Genomic DNA, 17,140 nt, shown 5'->3' with positions numbered 1-17,140 from the left:
GATGAGGAATCAGTGGGTAAGGACAATTGAGGTGGTTTGCTTTTGCCCTTGTCCTCAACCGGGCATAGCTGTGCCCTCATATTGCAGGTGAGTCAACTGAAGCCTAAAACGTTGGGAGACCAAGTACAGGAAGGGGTATCTGTGCAGGGCAGGTCGACTTGGAACACACGAGCAGTGCCCAGGCTCTGGAACGGCCTCGGCTGGCCAGCCTCCGAGAACCCCTTGTGCCCCGGAGCATCTCAGATAATGCGCTCTTATGCCCTCGCCCGATCGGAGACCCATGAGACCAATCCTGCCGTCCTCAGGAGGCTGTGCGACTGGTCTCCAGCCCGCCCGCTTCTCTGTCAGGTGTGTACAGTTAGTTTAAAAAAAAAAAAAAAAGGTCAACATCCGGGCCTCTCCTAACCGACACCCACCGCCGAACTGCTATGGAAGCCCCGGCTACCGAGCAACCGCCGGCGTCCCGCAACCAGGTCCCGCCCCCGCCCCCGCCCCCGCTGATTGGAAGGCGACGCGAGCGCCGGCGAGCGATTGGTGCGCGGTGTCACAAAGGGGCGGGGCAGGCGGCCGCGGAGCGTTGCTCGCCTGTGTGAGTCCCGGCGTCGCTCGCCCGGCCGCGCCTCCGGCTAGGCCTGCGGGCAGGCGAGGAGTGGACCCAAGCCGGCGAGGGCCAGCGGGCCGAATGGGGCGGGCGCGGGGGGCCGCGGGCCGCTGAGCCGGGCCGCGCTCCTGCCTCCGGCCTCCGCGGGCCGGGGAGGGCGCCGGCCAGTCGGCCTCGGGTAGCCGGCCGCGCCCCCTCCAGCGCCGCACGGCCGCGCCCCTCAGCCGCAGCCCCGAAACGGCGCGGCGAGCCGCCTCCTCAGAAAACAGCCTCGGCTTGCGGCCCCCCGCGAGCGCCACGCGGGGCTCCCCGCCCCGCAGATTCCGACTCCGGGCCCGGACACTACCTTCCCCGTCTGGCCGGCGCGTCTGGGGCGCGGAGTTTCTGCCGGAGGAGCTCGGGCCGCGCAGGTGACTGGGGGCGCGGGGGCCGCACGGGGAAGGCTGTTTCCTGCCTCGTTCACAGCCCCACGTGGAAATTGCTTTGTGGCAGGTTTATGTATGATTCTGCAGCTTGTGTTTGAAACTCAGTATGTTTTTCACATATTGATAAGAACAGGTAGCTAAAAACCACTTTTTTTTTTTCACTTTTTAAAGAGACTTTATTTTTAAGGAGTTGTAGGTTCACAGCAAAATTAGAGAGTCCAGAGATTTCCATATACCCCCTGACCTCTAAGTGCACAGCCTCCTTTCTAAAACCCAACATTTTTAATGGCTTCATAATATTCTGGATCTTTTTCTATTGGGGGAAAAGTTTCAGAGGAACTCCTTAGATGACTAAGCATCTTTGCTGCAGAGGGTGAAGCTGATTTCGAGTTCTGCAATGACCTATCCAGCCTTGCTCTCTTTAACTTCCCTGTCATCATAGGTGGTTGTCTTTTCCACAGCTTTTTCAGAAGAGGTGAGCAAAATGTTTGGGGAATTGATTGAGAAACTTAGAAGAAAGTGTATTTTTAAAATTACTTTTAAACCTCTGAAGTGTTTTTTTCCCCTCTACTTCTTTTCCTCTTCCCTTTCTACTTTTGAAGTTGTGCTTCTGTCATTTCCCATCATAACTTTGAATCTTCATTACCTCTCTTTTGCCAGCATCCTAGGGCCCCATAGTATGTGCTCAGTCCAGCAAGACCAGTCACCACTTTCAGAAGCTGTGTGCAGACCCTGCTTTTAATACTGGCTGGGTCTTTGGCCTGTGTAAGCTTCCCGTGGTCCCCCTGCTATCATCTAGTCTTCCAGTTTGGTAGAACCAGATTTTGTGGCCTCATTTTGTCCTCTCTCCACGATTAATTCTTCTAAGAAGTTGACTATTTCTAGAAGCATACATTTTCAGTTTTGAATTTGGTTACCGCTGTTGCTTCTTTTTGGTTATTGGAAATTACTCCATTGATTGGGACCCAAACTTTTTGTGGATGTGCCAGCATAATCAGCACTATTATTAGGTTGATATTTTGCTTTTAACCTAATAGTTGCTTTATCCATTCTCTATGGAATACTTCCAAACCTGTATTTCTGTTACCTTCTCTGCCTCCAGCCTATTTATTATTTTCAGGATATTACTATAGAAGAGTATTGTGGTGAAGGAAATGCTACTAGGGGTTAGCTTCATGCAAGGTAATTTTCCAACAGGCATTTCAATGTATTAAAGATAGTAAGAAGTAAAACCTGAACAATACAGCCATTTATCTTTTATTGAAGAGTAATGACCTTTTACTGCACCACCAATATTAATTAGCCCTGTACTTTGTACTATTATTTTTCTTGCTTATTATTATGACAAATAGTATAGCAACACTCAAAGAAGCTGTCCAATTTTTCTTCTTTGTAGGACCATTAGCAGTCTGCGCAGTGTATTTCAGGTTCACTAATTAGTTTATTATACTTCCTATTAGTGTTAAAAAATTTCACCCTCTAGCAGAAACCCCTGTGTGTGTGTGTATGGTATGAGTTGGATAAACTTTGCTGGGCTTAGTTTGGTGTGAATCATAACATTATTCCCATGGGAAACCAAAGTAACTTCTGGAGCATAACCAAACATACCCTCATCTCTAAAATAGGGTTAATATCTTGCCTGTGTCACAGATTTGTTCTAAGATCTATAAGGATCAGTTGAGAGAATGATTATTTATCTTTCCTTGGACAAATCAAATGAGTTCCAGTACGTACAGAACACTGTGCTAGATGACGAGTTGGTAAGTTAGAGATGGTCCCTCCTTTTAGTAACCTACAGTTTTAGGGTAAAAAAAAGTCACCCCTAAATTGAGGTAGGGGTGCAAAGTATTGATAGAAAATCATGAAAGTTTTTGTGGAGTAGTTGCTACTTGTACTGAGTATTTCAAGACTTTTAGGTGCTTGTCAAGTAGCCAAGTGTGGGGATGATGGGGAGTAGAGCAAAAAGCAGGTGCAGCAATATAGAGACCTATGTCTTGGTTTTCTGAAGCTGTAGGTGCAAATGATTAGAGGATAGATGTGACAGAGGTGTGCAGGGTGAAATGAGGTATGTATATAAGACAGAACTGAAGGTGAGATGCAGGATGTTAGCCTTTCTAAGGCATCTAGATTTTATTCAACATACTGTGGGAAACCATTGCAGGACCCAGAGTTAAGAAATAACATGATTAGTTGTACATGTTTAAAAGATAACTGTGCTCCAAATCTTATGTCATTGGGGAAATGCGAGTTAAAACCAAGATATGTGATATCTACTATTAGATTACCAAAATCCAGAACACTGACAACATCAAATTCTGTGGAGGATAGGGAGCAATAGGAAGTTTTGCAGCCACTTTGGAAGACACTTGGGCAATTGCTGACAAATCTGAACATACTCTTCCTGTATGATCCAGCAGTTGTACTTCGTGTTTACTCAAAAGTATTGAAAACTTATTCTTACACGAAAAGCTGCACACAGATAACTGTAACAGTTTACTTGTAATTGCCAAAACTTGAAAGCAGTAAATCTGTCCTTTAGCAAGTGAATGAGTAAATAAACTGTGATATTTGGAAACAATGGAATGTTCAGCAATATAAAGAAATGAGTTCTCAATTCATAAAAAGATATGGAGGAAACCTATATGCATGTTACTGAGTGGAAGAAGCCAATCTGAAAAAACTACACACTGTGTGATTCCAATTATATGACATCCTGGCAAATGTCAAAGACAGCACTATGGGGACACACAGTGACATCAGTGGTTGCCAAAGTTTTATGAAAATGGAGGAACGAATAGAGCAGTGAAGACATTTAAGGCAATGAAACTATTCTTTATGGAGCTATTATGGTGGATATGTCCTGTCATTATACATTTGTCAAAAATACATAGAATGTCTAACACCAAGAATGAACCCTAGTGAAAACTGCCCTTTGGGTGAGAAGGTATCGATGTTGGTTCATTGATAGCAACCGACATACTATTGTGGTGTAGGATGTTGCTAGTGAGGAAGTCTGTGCATTCCTATGTGTGTTGAAGATGTGGGTGCAAGGAATATTTGGACACTCACTGTACTTTATTTAGTTTTGCTGGGAACCTAAAAATGATCTAAAATAGAATGTTTACTGGGCCTCCCTGGTGGCGCAGCGGTTGAGCGCTGGGTTGCGAGGCTGCCCGCAGCCTCCGCGGTGCCAGTTCAATCCCTGGCTGCTCCCCGGCCACCGCAGGAGGGTCCCACATGGCGGGCAGACCTCTCCTGCCGCCCGCTGCTCCCCTCAGCAGTGTACTTTGGTCCTTCTGCCTGCTCTGCTCCCCGCTCTGGCTCTGGTGAATTCTCTCACCCTCCCGCGCTTCTGACTGTGCCCAGTGCTTGTATAAATAAATAAATAAATCTTTAAAAAAATAAAATAAAATAAAAATAAAAAAAATAAAATAGAATGTTTACTTAAGGACAAAAATTCAGGTTTTTAGACTCATTTCCCTCATTAGTCTGAATTGATAGTTTCAATGAAATACATTCTAAAGTCAAATAGAAAATAATTCTGTGACTTTATGTGACCCCTCCCCCTGCTTAAATGTAGATAACTGAAAGTTATTGGAATTATGTGGTAATATGATGCCCTAATCCCATTTTTATTAAACTGTCTTTTAAAAAATTATCATTTTTGGTATTAGAAGAGAATGGTCTGCAAGAGTGAAGGACAGGGGTTAAGAATTCTAAGAAAAAAATCAAAATCAACAAACAACTATGAACCAGAGACACACTTTGGCGGGGGTCGGGGAAAGGAGGGATTGGGGTCAAAATCAGGGGGTTGCAATTGTATGGGGAATATAAAAATAATAAAAAAAAGAATTATTTCTAGGCTAGCAGAATTGCTCAATTGAGAATTAATGAGGCCTAAATTAAGTCCTAATTAATGTGAATGGAGAGGGTGACGTATTACAGAAACATGTGTTATTAGTATTAATCTGTCTAGATGTCATGGGAGTGAAGGAAAGATCTAAAATGATCTTTTCTTGCCTCCAGTGACTAGATTTATGGTGGTTCTCTTATCCAAGATGAAGACTGCAGGACAGGAAGGAGGTTTGTAGGAAAGATGATTCATTTGCGTATATTGGATTTCAGGTGTCCAGTGTCCAATTTTAGGTGTATGGAATATCGTGCCTATAGAATAAAGGTGTAGGTTATTAGTCAAACCACAGCCTTTCACAAGTAACCGCTTCTTTAAACATACTTCTATGAAAATAGTGGTGACTTTAGTATATCTCATCTCCTTTGGAAAAAAAATTGTTAAAAATTTATGATCCATTATTCTTTTTGACTCTTGTACTTTCTACTTCCTAGTATTCACTTTTTGTTCACATAGGCTTACATACTGATAACCTTCTCCAACTCTGAAGTTTTACTCATTCTGAAATAAATTCAAAAGTTTATCCACTTAAGGGAATACTTCCCAACTTACTCTGTGAGGCCACTATCATCTTAACACCAAAGCCAGACAGACCCAAAAAGAAAACTGTAAATAAGTGTGCTGAGCTCTGGTAAGATACAGATAAAGTATCAAAATATACCTGTTCATAATCTTACAGTCTAGTTGGGAGACTAATTTCAAAGACAAATGTGAAAAGTTCTGAATTAGACATAATTAGGCACTAAAATTATTTCTGGCATTGTCTAGAAGATTGTTATGGGCAGGCATTGTTCAGAAAATCTTTATAGAGGATTAAGACTTTCAGATAGGCTTAATAAAAAAAAATTATTCTTGGACCTCCCCTGGTGGCGCAGCGGTTGAGCGCTTGGCTGCAAAGCTGCCCGCAGCCTCTGCAGCGCCGGTTCAATCCCCGGCCACTGGCGAGGGTCCCACATGGCGCACAGACCTCTCCTGCTGCACCCGCTGCTCCCTTAAGCAGTGTACTTCATCAGTCTGCCTGTTCTGTTCCCTGCTCTGGCTCTGGCAAATTCTCTCACCCTCCCGCGCTTCTGACTGTATCCAGTGCTTGTATAAGTAAATAAATAAATCGTTAAAAAAATTATTCTTGTTTTTTAGGTACAGAACTTGAAACATGAACAGCGATATATATTACCAATGTTCAAGGCTAATGTGGTTGGAACTGGAATACAGTTGCCGACAACATATTCCAGAGGAATTAGAAAAGTCAAAGTAATGGATAACAGAAAAGAACCTCCATTCTTCAATGAAGATAACGTGGAATCATTTTACTACAAGCTTCCTTTCTACGCTACCATGGAACTCTTCATTGAAACATTAACTGGAACTTGTTTTGAGCTGAGAGTTTCACCCTTTGAAGCTGTTATTTCTGTGAAAGCAAAAATTCAAAGATTGGAAGGTACTAGTATAATAATTTATTCACTTTTCTTTTGGAGAAAGTGTGAAACATACATGGAATTAAAAAAAATACTGGACTCCCTCTTCCCCCCATACACACTCCTTACTCAGCTTTGACAATTTTCAACTCATGAACTATCGTGTTCCCTCAGCACCATTCCTCTTCTGTCAGATTCTTTTGACTCAAATCCTTGGTGTCATGTTAATAGTGTGAAGTAGTATTTTTTTTTTTTTTTAAATAGAGGCATGTTTTATTTTTTATTTATTTATTTGTTTGTACATGCACTGGGTACACTCAGAAGCGCGGGAGGGTGAGAGAATTCACCAGAGCCAGAGCAGGCAGAAGGACCGAAGTACACTGCTGAGGGGAGCAGCGGGCGGCAGGAGAGGTCTGTGGGCCATGTGGGACCCTCCTCCAGTGGCCGGGGAGCAGCCGGGGATCGAACCAGCGCCGCAGAGGCCGTGGGCAGCTTCGCAACCCAGCGCGCAACCGCTGCGCCACTGGGGAGGCCCTAGTGTGAAGTAGTATTTTAAAAGAGTTTCTCAATGGGTTATTGAGGTATACAAACTCTGCTATAACTACCTTACAGCTTTTAATGGGAAATAGTAATTGAGTTCCCTTATAGTGTCCTTGTTTATGTTTATATACTGCTTTGTGAATTTTTTTTTTTTTTAATTTGGAGATTTTCTGAGAAGAGTTTTTGACTTACATTTACATTTATTCAATATTTCCTAAGAATAACAGGTATACTGAATATTGTATAAAATCTTTCTTGTGGTATGTGTGTTTGTGGAAAGTATATTAATTTAATTTGTATTAAAAGTAGTCTTTTTCTTTGTACTTTGCAGATTTCTGAAAAAAGTGATATTTGCCACTTACAGTTGTTAAAATCCAGTATTGACTAGAAAATTAAATTATTCCATATTACAGTAAGTGGTTCTTTGCTTTTCAAGTCAGCTGCAACTTGCTTATAATTAAAGGTAGCAACTAGCATTGCCCTCCAGCTGAAATTAAATTCTGAATTATAGAAGGATGAGAGGAGGCTTGAATTTTTTTAGCTTTGTAAATCAAGTATCCTGGTATAAGTTTGTGAATTGCTGTTCCTCCAATACTTTCTATTTAAGTTAGTGGTCAGCTGACCATGTCAACTGTGGCACACAAAGCTTTTGCCCTCTCAAGTCATGTGGTGAGATATGGAATCAGAATAGTTTATTTTGCTTTGTCTTTTTATTTATAGGATGGTTGTAATCTCTTTTTAAGAGCAGGAAGTTGAAACCCTCTTGTGTTCTGGATAATCTCTTTATCCCTACCCCCCACTTTATGCATTTTGAGTAATCTCTGTTCAGCTAAGCTTTTTAGAGAACGTCCAGTTTAGGTCTCAATGTAAAAGAGTAAACTTGAGTTTAGAAAAGATTGGGGACTCACGTAAAGGAAATATTTAGTTACTGACAGAGTTGGGACCAGAGCCAAGATGGAGATTTCTTGTTCTCTGAGGAGGAGTTACTGTTGCATTAAAATCTCTGGCTTTGTAGTTATTAGAGAGTTCAATACTAGTTTAGATATTTTTAAACAAATACAGTTATTGAGAAATGAAGTAATATGTAAAATGCCAACTGTCATAACAAAATATCATAGACTGTGTGGCTTAAACAACAGAAATTTCTTTTCTCACTATTCTAGAGGGCCAGGAACAGGGTATTGGCATCATCAAGTTCTGATGAGGAAGGAGTTTCTTCCTCACGTTTAGATAGCCACCTTCTTGCTGTGTCTTTGTATGGAGGAGAGAGAGAAAGAGTGAGTGACCTTTCATAAGGGCACTCATCCCACTCTGGGGGCCCCACCCTCATGGTGTCATTTAAACCTAATTTTCTCCCAAAGGCCTTGTCTATAAGTATCATCACACTGGGGGTTAGGAATTCCAGATATAAACTGGGAGTGAGGGGCTACACCATAGCTCCTACCACTATTGGCCAAAAGATCTTAATTCCAATTCCCGTTCCCATCTTGGTGCCCCTTACCATTTTGTTTCCTGTTACTTCTTAATAGTTTCTTGTAAGCTCCTGGATCCCTGGACAGTGGGAGTTGTATTCTTTAGAAGACTTGCAAAGAGCATCATTCATGGGAAATAGAGCTTTGCTTTTTTTTTTTTAAAGATTTATTTTTTTTTTATACAATAGCTAGGGTACAGGACAGAGGCGTGGGAGGGTGAGAGGATTCACCAGAGACAGAGTGGGGAGCAGAACAGACCGAAAGCACAGCTAAGGGGAGCAGCGGGCGTGACAGGAGAGGTCTGCACCATGTGGGAATCTCCCTGGCCAGCCAGGAATCGAACCCGTGCTGCAGAGGCTGCAGACAGCTTCATAGTGCTACACTCAACCGCTGCACCACCAGGGAGGCCTGACCTTTGCATTTTCTACCCAGGAAGACATGTGGGGTTAACATGTTGGGTAAGACTCTCTAAGATTGAGGGTTACAGATAGGGAGGATAAGAAGGTTATACCTGCTTAAAACACTGCTTGTTTTAATCCTGCAGGAAAATGGGTGCTCTGCTAGACTGCTTTTCCTTTTGGGAAGCTTTTGGTGAGTCCAGAACTAGGACCTAGTGGGCAACAAGAGGGTGGATGGAGGGCACTGTGAAGATAGGATTGAAGGAATGTGCTTGACTAGGAATGAGGAGACTGTAATTTCTTTCTCGTTTAATCTTATTCCTAATGACAAGAACACTTTCAGGTTACTAGCTGAGCAAATTACTTAACCTCTCTTCCCCTCAATTGTGCTCAGTTGAAATGGGAATAATAATAGTATATAATAATAATAATAATAAATAATAGAACGCTCAAAGAGTTCTTAGGATTAAATGTAAAACATTTAGCAGAGCATCTGCTTTATCTATCATAGGAAAATGGTTAGTCTGTGGAGATAGTACAATAATATACTAGAGCTGTGCACTTGGGAGGAGATGTAATTTAACTCTGAGTTTCCAAGAAAAGCAAATTCTTTAGAATTTTACTACCTAGAGCAGTGGTCTACAAAGAAGAGAACATACTACTCAGAGAATGTGAAAAGATCATCCAGTGTAATTTGCAAAGAAAAAGTGTGCCAAGGAATATAAGGGATTGTCGGTGGTTCTTTATTGTCACGGTAGTGAATTCCCATCTAGTTCTTGGCATTATTGCTCTTTGATAAACATGTCTCTTCTGTATGGAGGATAGGATTTTTTTCCTGGTCCTCTTTTGAGTAGGTGGGACTATGTTACTAGATTTTGCTAATGAGCTAGGAATGGAAGTCTCCATCAGCCTGAGTCCCTGAGTGAGTATAGGAAACAAAGCCCCAATCCCACAGTGATAAGCAGTGAACATGTAACTTGAACAAGAAGTCATTGTTTTAAGTCACTGATGTTTTGGGGGTGGTTTGGGATAGGTTCAGCATAACCTATTTTATTCTGACACGGAGATTCTTCTTTTTTTTTTTTTTTTGGCTATATAGAGAATTGAATAGATATTGAAGTATCTTGTCTTAGTAAAATAATTTCATGTAATACATTTTTATATACCCATAAGCCTTTTGATTTCTTGATCTAGATCTAGGTCTATCTTTCTCTATGCTAATATCACATATTTAGTAATAATATGATTTGTAAGTTTTGATCATTGGTGGTGTCCATGCACATTAAGGAGTGTTATGTTTTCTTGGAGACCTGACTCCTAGTTTGTTTTCTCTTGAGTGCTGGATTTTGTCAAATGCACTTTCTGCATCTGTTGAGATGATCATGTGACATGTGCCTTTGTCCTTTATTAATATGCTGTTATGTTGATTTTTATGTTGACACAATCATGCATTCCTGGCATGAATTGCTCTTAGTCGTGCTTTTAAATAAGCTTTAAATATACAGCTAGATTATGTTTGCTAATATTGTTGAGGATATTTAAAGCTATACTCAAAGCATATTGGCCTGTAATTTTATTTTCCTGTAATATCTTTGTCTTGCTTTAATAATTTTAGTAATACTGGTTTGAAAGAATGATTTGGGAAGTGTTTCATCCTCTTATTTTCCCCCTTATTTATCTTTTTAGTTATGTATTTTTGAGTTGTTTTCTTTGTGGTTGCCCTTGGTAAACAGCATGTTAATTTATAAACAATCCAGTTCAGATTACTACCATTCAATAATGTACAAAAGCATTGTTGCTAAATAGCTTTGTCCTCCTATTCATGCTTTATTGTTATACATTGTATCTTTCTATACTTGTCCATCAACATATATTTATAACTATTTTTTTGTACACTTGTTTTTAAATCAGATAGGACAAAAGAGTAATTACAAACAAAACATGTCTTTTATGTTTATGGATGAAGTTGTCTTTATCAGTATCCTTTATTACTTTGTGTGAATTCAAATTAGTCTGTAGTGTCCCTTTACTTTATCTTAAAGGATTTCTTTTCATATTTGTTGTCTGCTAGTGATAAACTCTCTCATTTTTGTTTGCCTGGAATTGTCTTAATTTCTTCATATTTTTGAAGGTTAATTTCATTATATATAGAATTATTGTTGAGAGGTTTTTTCCTTTTGGTAATTTCAATGTATCATCTAAATTCCTGATTATGTGGAGTCCATTGAAGTTCTTGGACATATAGATTAATGTTTTTCATCATATGAATTTTTGTCCCTTATTTTTTAAATGTTTTTTGATTTTTTATCTCTAGGATACCTAACATTTGTTGAAAGCATAATTTTGAATTGTTTTCTGACTATAATATGCAGTTGACCCCTGAACAAATGTGGGGGTTGGGGTACTTACCCTTTGTGCAGTTGAAAATCTGAGTATAACTTGACTCTCTGAGAACATAACTACAGTTGTCCCTCGGTATCTGTGTGTGTTGGTTTCATGATCCCCCACAGACACCAAAATCAGGGTGGCTCAAGGCTCTTAGAATCTGCCCTCCCTACCCATGGGTTATGTATGCATGGTGGGATTCAAGCAACTGATATCCAGTGTGAATTGAATCCAGTGTGAATGGACTGTCTGGGAATATGGAGGACCAACTGTATTTATTGAAAAATATCCCCTGTAAGTGGACTCAAGTAGGTCAGAAATCCGTGTTGTTCAAGAGTTAACTCTACTTTTTTATTTAAATCACTTAATTCCTTATTCAAAACCCTCCAGTGGCTTCCCATCACACTCAAAATAAAATCTCAACTCATTACTGTTGCATTTAAAGACTTACCTATACATGACTTAAACCTTTCATTACGCTGCAATTCTGCTTGAGGCACATTTCAAGTCCAGCTTCTTCCTGCCTGATAATATCTGCTCCTACAGCTGTCCTTATTGTTTTTCTAACCTTATTAAAAGTCTCACTTTATTTCTTCATTCCTTTCTTGACCACTTATAAAATTAACCCCTGTCCCAATTATACCTATCACTGTTGTTTTATCCAGCTGTATTGTTTTCATCATGTTGAGTAACCTGGCATTATAGATAAATATATGGATGAATGGATAGAGTAATTAGCAGCTTTACAGAAAAATTCTTTTAAAGTAAAATCTAAGCTATATATGGGCAGGGGGTCCCCCCTCCCCTTTAATCACCAATGTTTTTGGGAACTCCAAAGTGATGGTTAATAGTTCTTAGCTGTATCTAATTGCTGTGTGGACTTTTGATGCAGACTATTTTTCTATTTAAATATTAAAATTAAAAGTAAAATATATACTATTTTTTCTTTAGTTTACTCTTACTACCTTTTTTTTTACCTTCTTTTTTGCTTTTACTGAAATACATTCCTACAGTGTTTTCAAAAGTATTTTGAAATTTTGTAATATTTGTACTTAGCATATAATATAAACCATAAGAATTAAGGTAGAAATTAGCAGTGTTGATTAGAAATACATGTATTCAGTATAACAAGGAACCAGGAATAAAAAAGCTCAATTTTTTTAAGTAAGCTTTTTTAAAATTAGTTAATATTTATTAGAACAATGTTGAGTTCACAACAAAAGTGAGCAAAGGTACAGCGTTTTCATTGACTCTATATTTGAATGTTTGGATGGCATAGTGCCAACATTTGCTGACAAAGTAAATAGTAGTATCTGAGAGCAAGAGAGGTGTCAGGGGTAACTCCATGACATTTGACCTGAGCCACTTGAATGGATGGAGTTGTCATTAATTGAGATGGGTAAGTCTGGAGCAGAAGCAGATCTGGAGGAGCTTGGATTTGGGCATTGTAATTTTGAGATACTGGGATATGTTGAATAGGCTGTATATGCTTGCATAGAATTGAGGAAAGGGAGGCAAAGGAGAGCAATTTGAGTCTTCAGTGTTTAGCTGATAGGATGAAATCTCAGAGAGAGTAAATGTACATTGAAAAAGATAAGCTAGCCAATGGTACTTCAAAATTAAGAGTTAAGGGATTTGAGGCTGACCAGCCAAGGAGCTTGAGAGCATATAGCCAATCAGATAATAATAAAACCAAGCGTATGTAGTATCTTATTAATTTCTGATTTAGCCTCCCTTTTTTGATTGCTTTTTATACTAAATAATATATCTTGGACATTACCTTTTTTATGGCAAACTTTTTTCTTCTGTGTTTTCTTATTGTGTTATTTCTTTACAGTTCAAAGAAGTTCCTTTAACATTTCTTGGATTGCTAGCTTAGTGGTGATATCTTTTTGTTCTTGCTTCTCTGGCTAACTCTTAATCTCTCCTTCAATTCTGAATGTTAACCTTGTTGGGTAAAGTATTCGTGGTTGCAAGTGTTTTCCTTTCAACATTCTTTTGTCCCTAAAGTTTCTGTTGAAAAATTCTGCTGCTGTTTCCTTTTATGTGAAAGGCTGCTTTTTTTCTCATTTCTTGATTTTTTAATTTCTTTTCCCCACCGCCATCCTTTTTTTCCTTTCTATATCCTTTCTTCGTTTCTATTTCCTTCTTAACCTCAGAGCCCTCATGGTGTTTATTGATATCTATTAATTAGTGTATTTTATTTTATCAATCATCTGTTATATGAATGCCCAGTAATATTTTTTAACCATACTAACGTGCTTTTAGTATACATAATTCTTTCAAAATTCCTCAATTTTGTTGGAAATTACTGTATTTCATCTTTTCTTATGACTGAATAGTACTCCATAGAGTGGACCTACCATATCTTATCAATTCAGTTATTTATTGATAGGCATTTAGTCTGCTTTCAGATCCTGGATATAGCAAAAAGTGCTGATATAAACATTGTAGAACATATGTATTTTTTCGTGTTGATGATTTCCTGTTCTTTTGGTAGATGCTCAAGAGTGGGATTCCTGGGTAGTACAGTATTTCCATTTTTATATTTTTAAATTTTTTTTTAAAGATTGATTTATTTGGGCCTCCCCTGGTAGCACAGCGGTTGATCGCTGGGCTGCAAAGCTGCCTGCAGCCTCTGCAGCACCAGTTCGATCCCCGGCTGCCGGTGAGGGTCCCACATGGCACGCAGACCTCTCCTGCCACCCTCTGCTCCCCTCAGCAGTGTACTTGGTCAGTCTGCCTGTTCTGTTCCCCACTCTGATGAATTCTCTCACCCTCCTGCATTTCTGACTGTACCCAGTGCTTTTATAAATAAATAAATAAATCTTTAAAAAAAAAGATTGATTGATTGATTTATACAAGAACCGGGGTACAGACCAGATGTGCAGGAGGGCGAGAGGATTCACCAGAGACAGAGCGGGGAACACAACAGGCAGACTGACGAAATACACTGCTGAGGGGAGAGCAGGAGAGACAGGAGAGGTCTATGCACCATGTGGGACTGTCGCCGGCTGGTCAGGATCAAACCGGCACTGCAGAGGCTGCAGACAGCTTCACAGCATGGTGCTCAACCACCTGCACCACCAGGAGAGGCCCAACTGGTAAAATAATTTTGATTGAAAAGATGTTCTAGACACTTTTAACATTTAAAAAAATATTAAAATCTTAAAAAAAAAGATTTATTTATTTTTGCATAGAAGAACTGGGGTGTAGGCCAAAGGTGCCAGGGGTGAGAGGATTCACCAGAGACAGAGTGGGGTGCAGAACAGGTGGATTTACTGAAATACACTGTTAAGGGCAGCGGCGGAGACAGGAGAGATCTGCTGCACCATATGTGGGTCAGCTCCTCAGCCTGGGGATTGAACTCATGCCATCATGGTAACAGTGCTGAGACTTAACCCCTAGGACACCAGGAAGGCCCCTAAAAAATATTAAATTTTTTTTGAGATTTATTCTACTTATTTATGCATACCAGAGCTGGGGGTTAGGCCAGGGGTGCGGGGTTTGGGGTGAGAGGATTCAACCCAAACCCAAAAAGACTTAAAAGTCTTTTACTGATTTTTTTTTAATCTGGAAGCAAAAGAAATGAACTATTTCATTTGGCAGGCATATGTCCCCGGAAGCCTTTTGGGCTGTATTCCATGATGATCTTTTGAAACATTTTTTTTTAATATTTATTTATTTATTCATACAAGCACTGGGTATAGTCAGAAGCGCGGGAGGGCAAGAGAATTCACCAGAGCCAGAGCAGAGAGTTGAACAGGCAGAGTGAGGAAGTACACTGCTGAGGGGAGCAGCGGGCGGCAGGAGAGGTCTGCGTGCCATGTGGGACTGCCACCCGGTGGCTGGGGATCAAACCGGCGCTGCAGAGGCTGTGGGCAGCTTTGCAACCCAGCGCTCAACCACTGCACCACAGGGGAGGCCCTCTTTTGAAACATTTGGTGAACATTTAGATGTTCAGATGTTCAGGTCTGCTAACAGGCAACACTACTGAAACAGATACCACAGTTACTTATACTTTATGGAGGCTGATTTTTAGAGCCTGATTAGCATAGAGGTTAAAATTACAATTTCTGGGACTTCATGTCTCTAGTCCACATATTTTCTGTGAGTGACTTAATCTCTTGATCCTTCAGGTGAAATGAGCATAATATTGTTGCCCACTGCACAAGAATGTTGCTGCAATTAAATCATGATAAGTCAAATAAATTATAAGTCAAATAACTAATAACTGCCTGGTTTATAATAACAAACACTAACATGTAGTACTTACCATTATTATTTTAGTTAACTTATTTTGGAGTATCATAAGCCAAAGGAATTCAAGAAAACAATATGTGAGATATTTGAAAAGGATTTTGTCAATGTAATTACCCACTAAATATTCTATTGAGTAGATAAATAGTGTAAACTGTCTTTGGACATGTCAGATGTGCAGTTTGTTTTTAAAAAGCTAATTGTGCCAGAGTATGGAATCTGCCTAAATATTCCTTTACCATCACACAAATTAAACTATCTTGTGGACTAATTTTCAGCATTGAGAAATGTCCATAATGTACTTTTAAGAATAAATATAACTAAATGCAGCATTTAGAACTGTCTTCTGTCTGGCCTTAAATCTTAAACTCTTCCAGACTTATTTCATGTGATCCTTTTAAAGATTTTTCCTGATCTAACACTTTGTGTCAAGGCCAGAGAGTTACTAAAACATAACTATTTCATAGTGAGTGAATTAGACTACATCTTTTTTTGTCACTTTTTACCTCATTCTGTAAGTTTTAGCTAAGCAGCTAGCCTTCAATTTAGAAGTGTCCTTCATAAGTAGTTTTGTATCATACTCTTTTGAAGATTTATTGAATTTTTAACCATTTTTTATAACCTTCCTCTAAGGTATTTCCATCTGTCAGCAACACTTAATTTGGAATAACATGGAACTTGAAGATGATTATTGCTTGAATGATTACAAGTGAGTGTAATTGCATATTAGCTGTTTTATAGATGTTCAATATTATGACTCCATGTACCAGTATTTTTCTTCTGAATCCTTGAAGCATGTCTCATCTTCTAAATAGTTCTGATCTCTAGATTTCAGTGTCAGTCCTGAACTTTAAGATGTGTTGGCTCCATACCCTGTACTACTCGATTTTATTCTTCTGATTCTTTATTATTCATACCAAATTGTTTATCCCTTGTCTGTTTAGATCTTCCTCTTCTTATTGTTCCTTCTTTGCTCCTTTCTTTGAATATTGACCTATTTCCACTTTGCTGCTTTTCTTTTCTTTCCATTTTCACGAAAGTATTGGGTGAGAAAATATTGTTCTTCACCATGTCTTTCCTTTTTCATTATGCTTGCCTTCTGCTACTAAGTGACACTGTGTGCACCACTGATAGCAGGATACACTGTTCACCTTTTGTCTGTTTCTCCCTTCTCTCTTCTAATTATATACTCTTGGGGGCAAAGCAGTTAGAGACAAAGTGGAATAGCTGGGAAAGAGCATTGGGTATTGGGAGACCTTGTAGATTTGCTATTTTCCTATTTTCTACTTTATTATACAGATGTTATTTTCCAACACTTTGCATCTTCGACAAGCCTCTTTTCTTCTCAGGGACTCTTTTTTTCCCTTATGTGTCAAATGAAGAGGCTGAGCCATATGATTACAGAGATCCTTTCCAGTGTTTTAATTCTGGAATTTCATGTCATGTTTAAGAGTTATGAGAACTTCACTTTTCCATCATTTATATAAGTAAATAGTTAGCATTTTATACTTATGAATATTATTGCTGTGTCTTTTTTTATATAGTAGAGAATAGGCACTGTGCCTGACAAACCAGGACATAATTGTGTGTGTGTGTATAATGTTGAATGCATTTTGATGATTATGGTTTATTTTTGTGTTAACTATCCACAGCATTTCAGAAGGTTGTACCTTGAAGCTGGTATTGGCTATGCGTGGTGGACCAATAAATACTAGAAGAGGTAGGCATGTTAAA

General features: G+C 39.4%; 1 protein-coding gene across 4 annotated transcripts in view; it reads left to right on the top strand.

Annotated features, from left to right (window-relative positions):
- The first annotated feature begins 889 nt into the window (after nt 1-889).
- Nucleotides 890-17,140, top strand: part of ZFAND4 (zinc finger AN1-type containing 4) — a 36,580-nt gene continuing 20,329 nt past the window's right edge. For 2 of the 4 annotated variants that reach the window (XM_037496410.2, XM_054690176.1), the window contains exons 1-4: nt 890-1,011; nt 6,074-6,374; nt 16,040-16,115; nt 17,059-17,126. In XM_037496410.2, the coding sequence (XP_037352307.1) occupies nt 6,113-6,374; nt 16,040-16,115; nt 17,059-17,126 (406 nt within the window). In that variant the 5' untranslated portion in view covers nt 890-1,011; nt 6,074-6,112. Of the gene's footprint in view, nt 1,012-6,073; nt 6,375-7,222; nt 7,304-16,039; nt 16,116-17,058; nt 17,127-17,140 lie in introns of those variants that run through there. The other 2 variants (XM_037496411.2, XM_054690175.1) reach the window with 2 other exon arrangements.

This window comes from Talpa occidentalis, unplaced genomic scaffold (genome assembly GCF_014898055.3).
Source record: "Talpa occidentalis isolate TD23 unplaced genomic scaffold, MPIMG_talOcc4v2.1 talOcc4.8, whole genome shotgun sequence".
Classification (NCBI taxonomy): Eukaryota; Metazoa; Chordata; class Mammalia; order Eulipotyphla; family Talpidae; genus Talpa; species Talpa occidentalis.
Note: the sequence above shows the minus strand (reverse complement) of the source record. Positions and strands in the feature narration are given on the sequence as shown.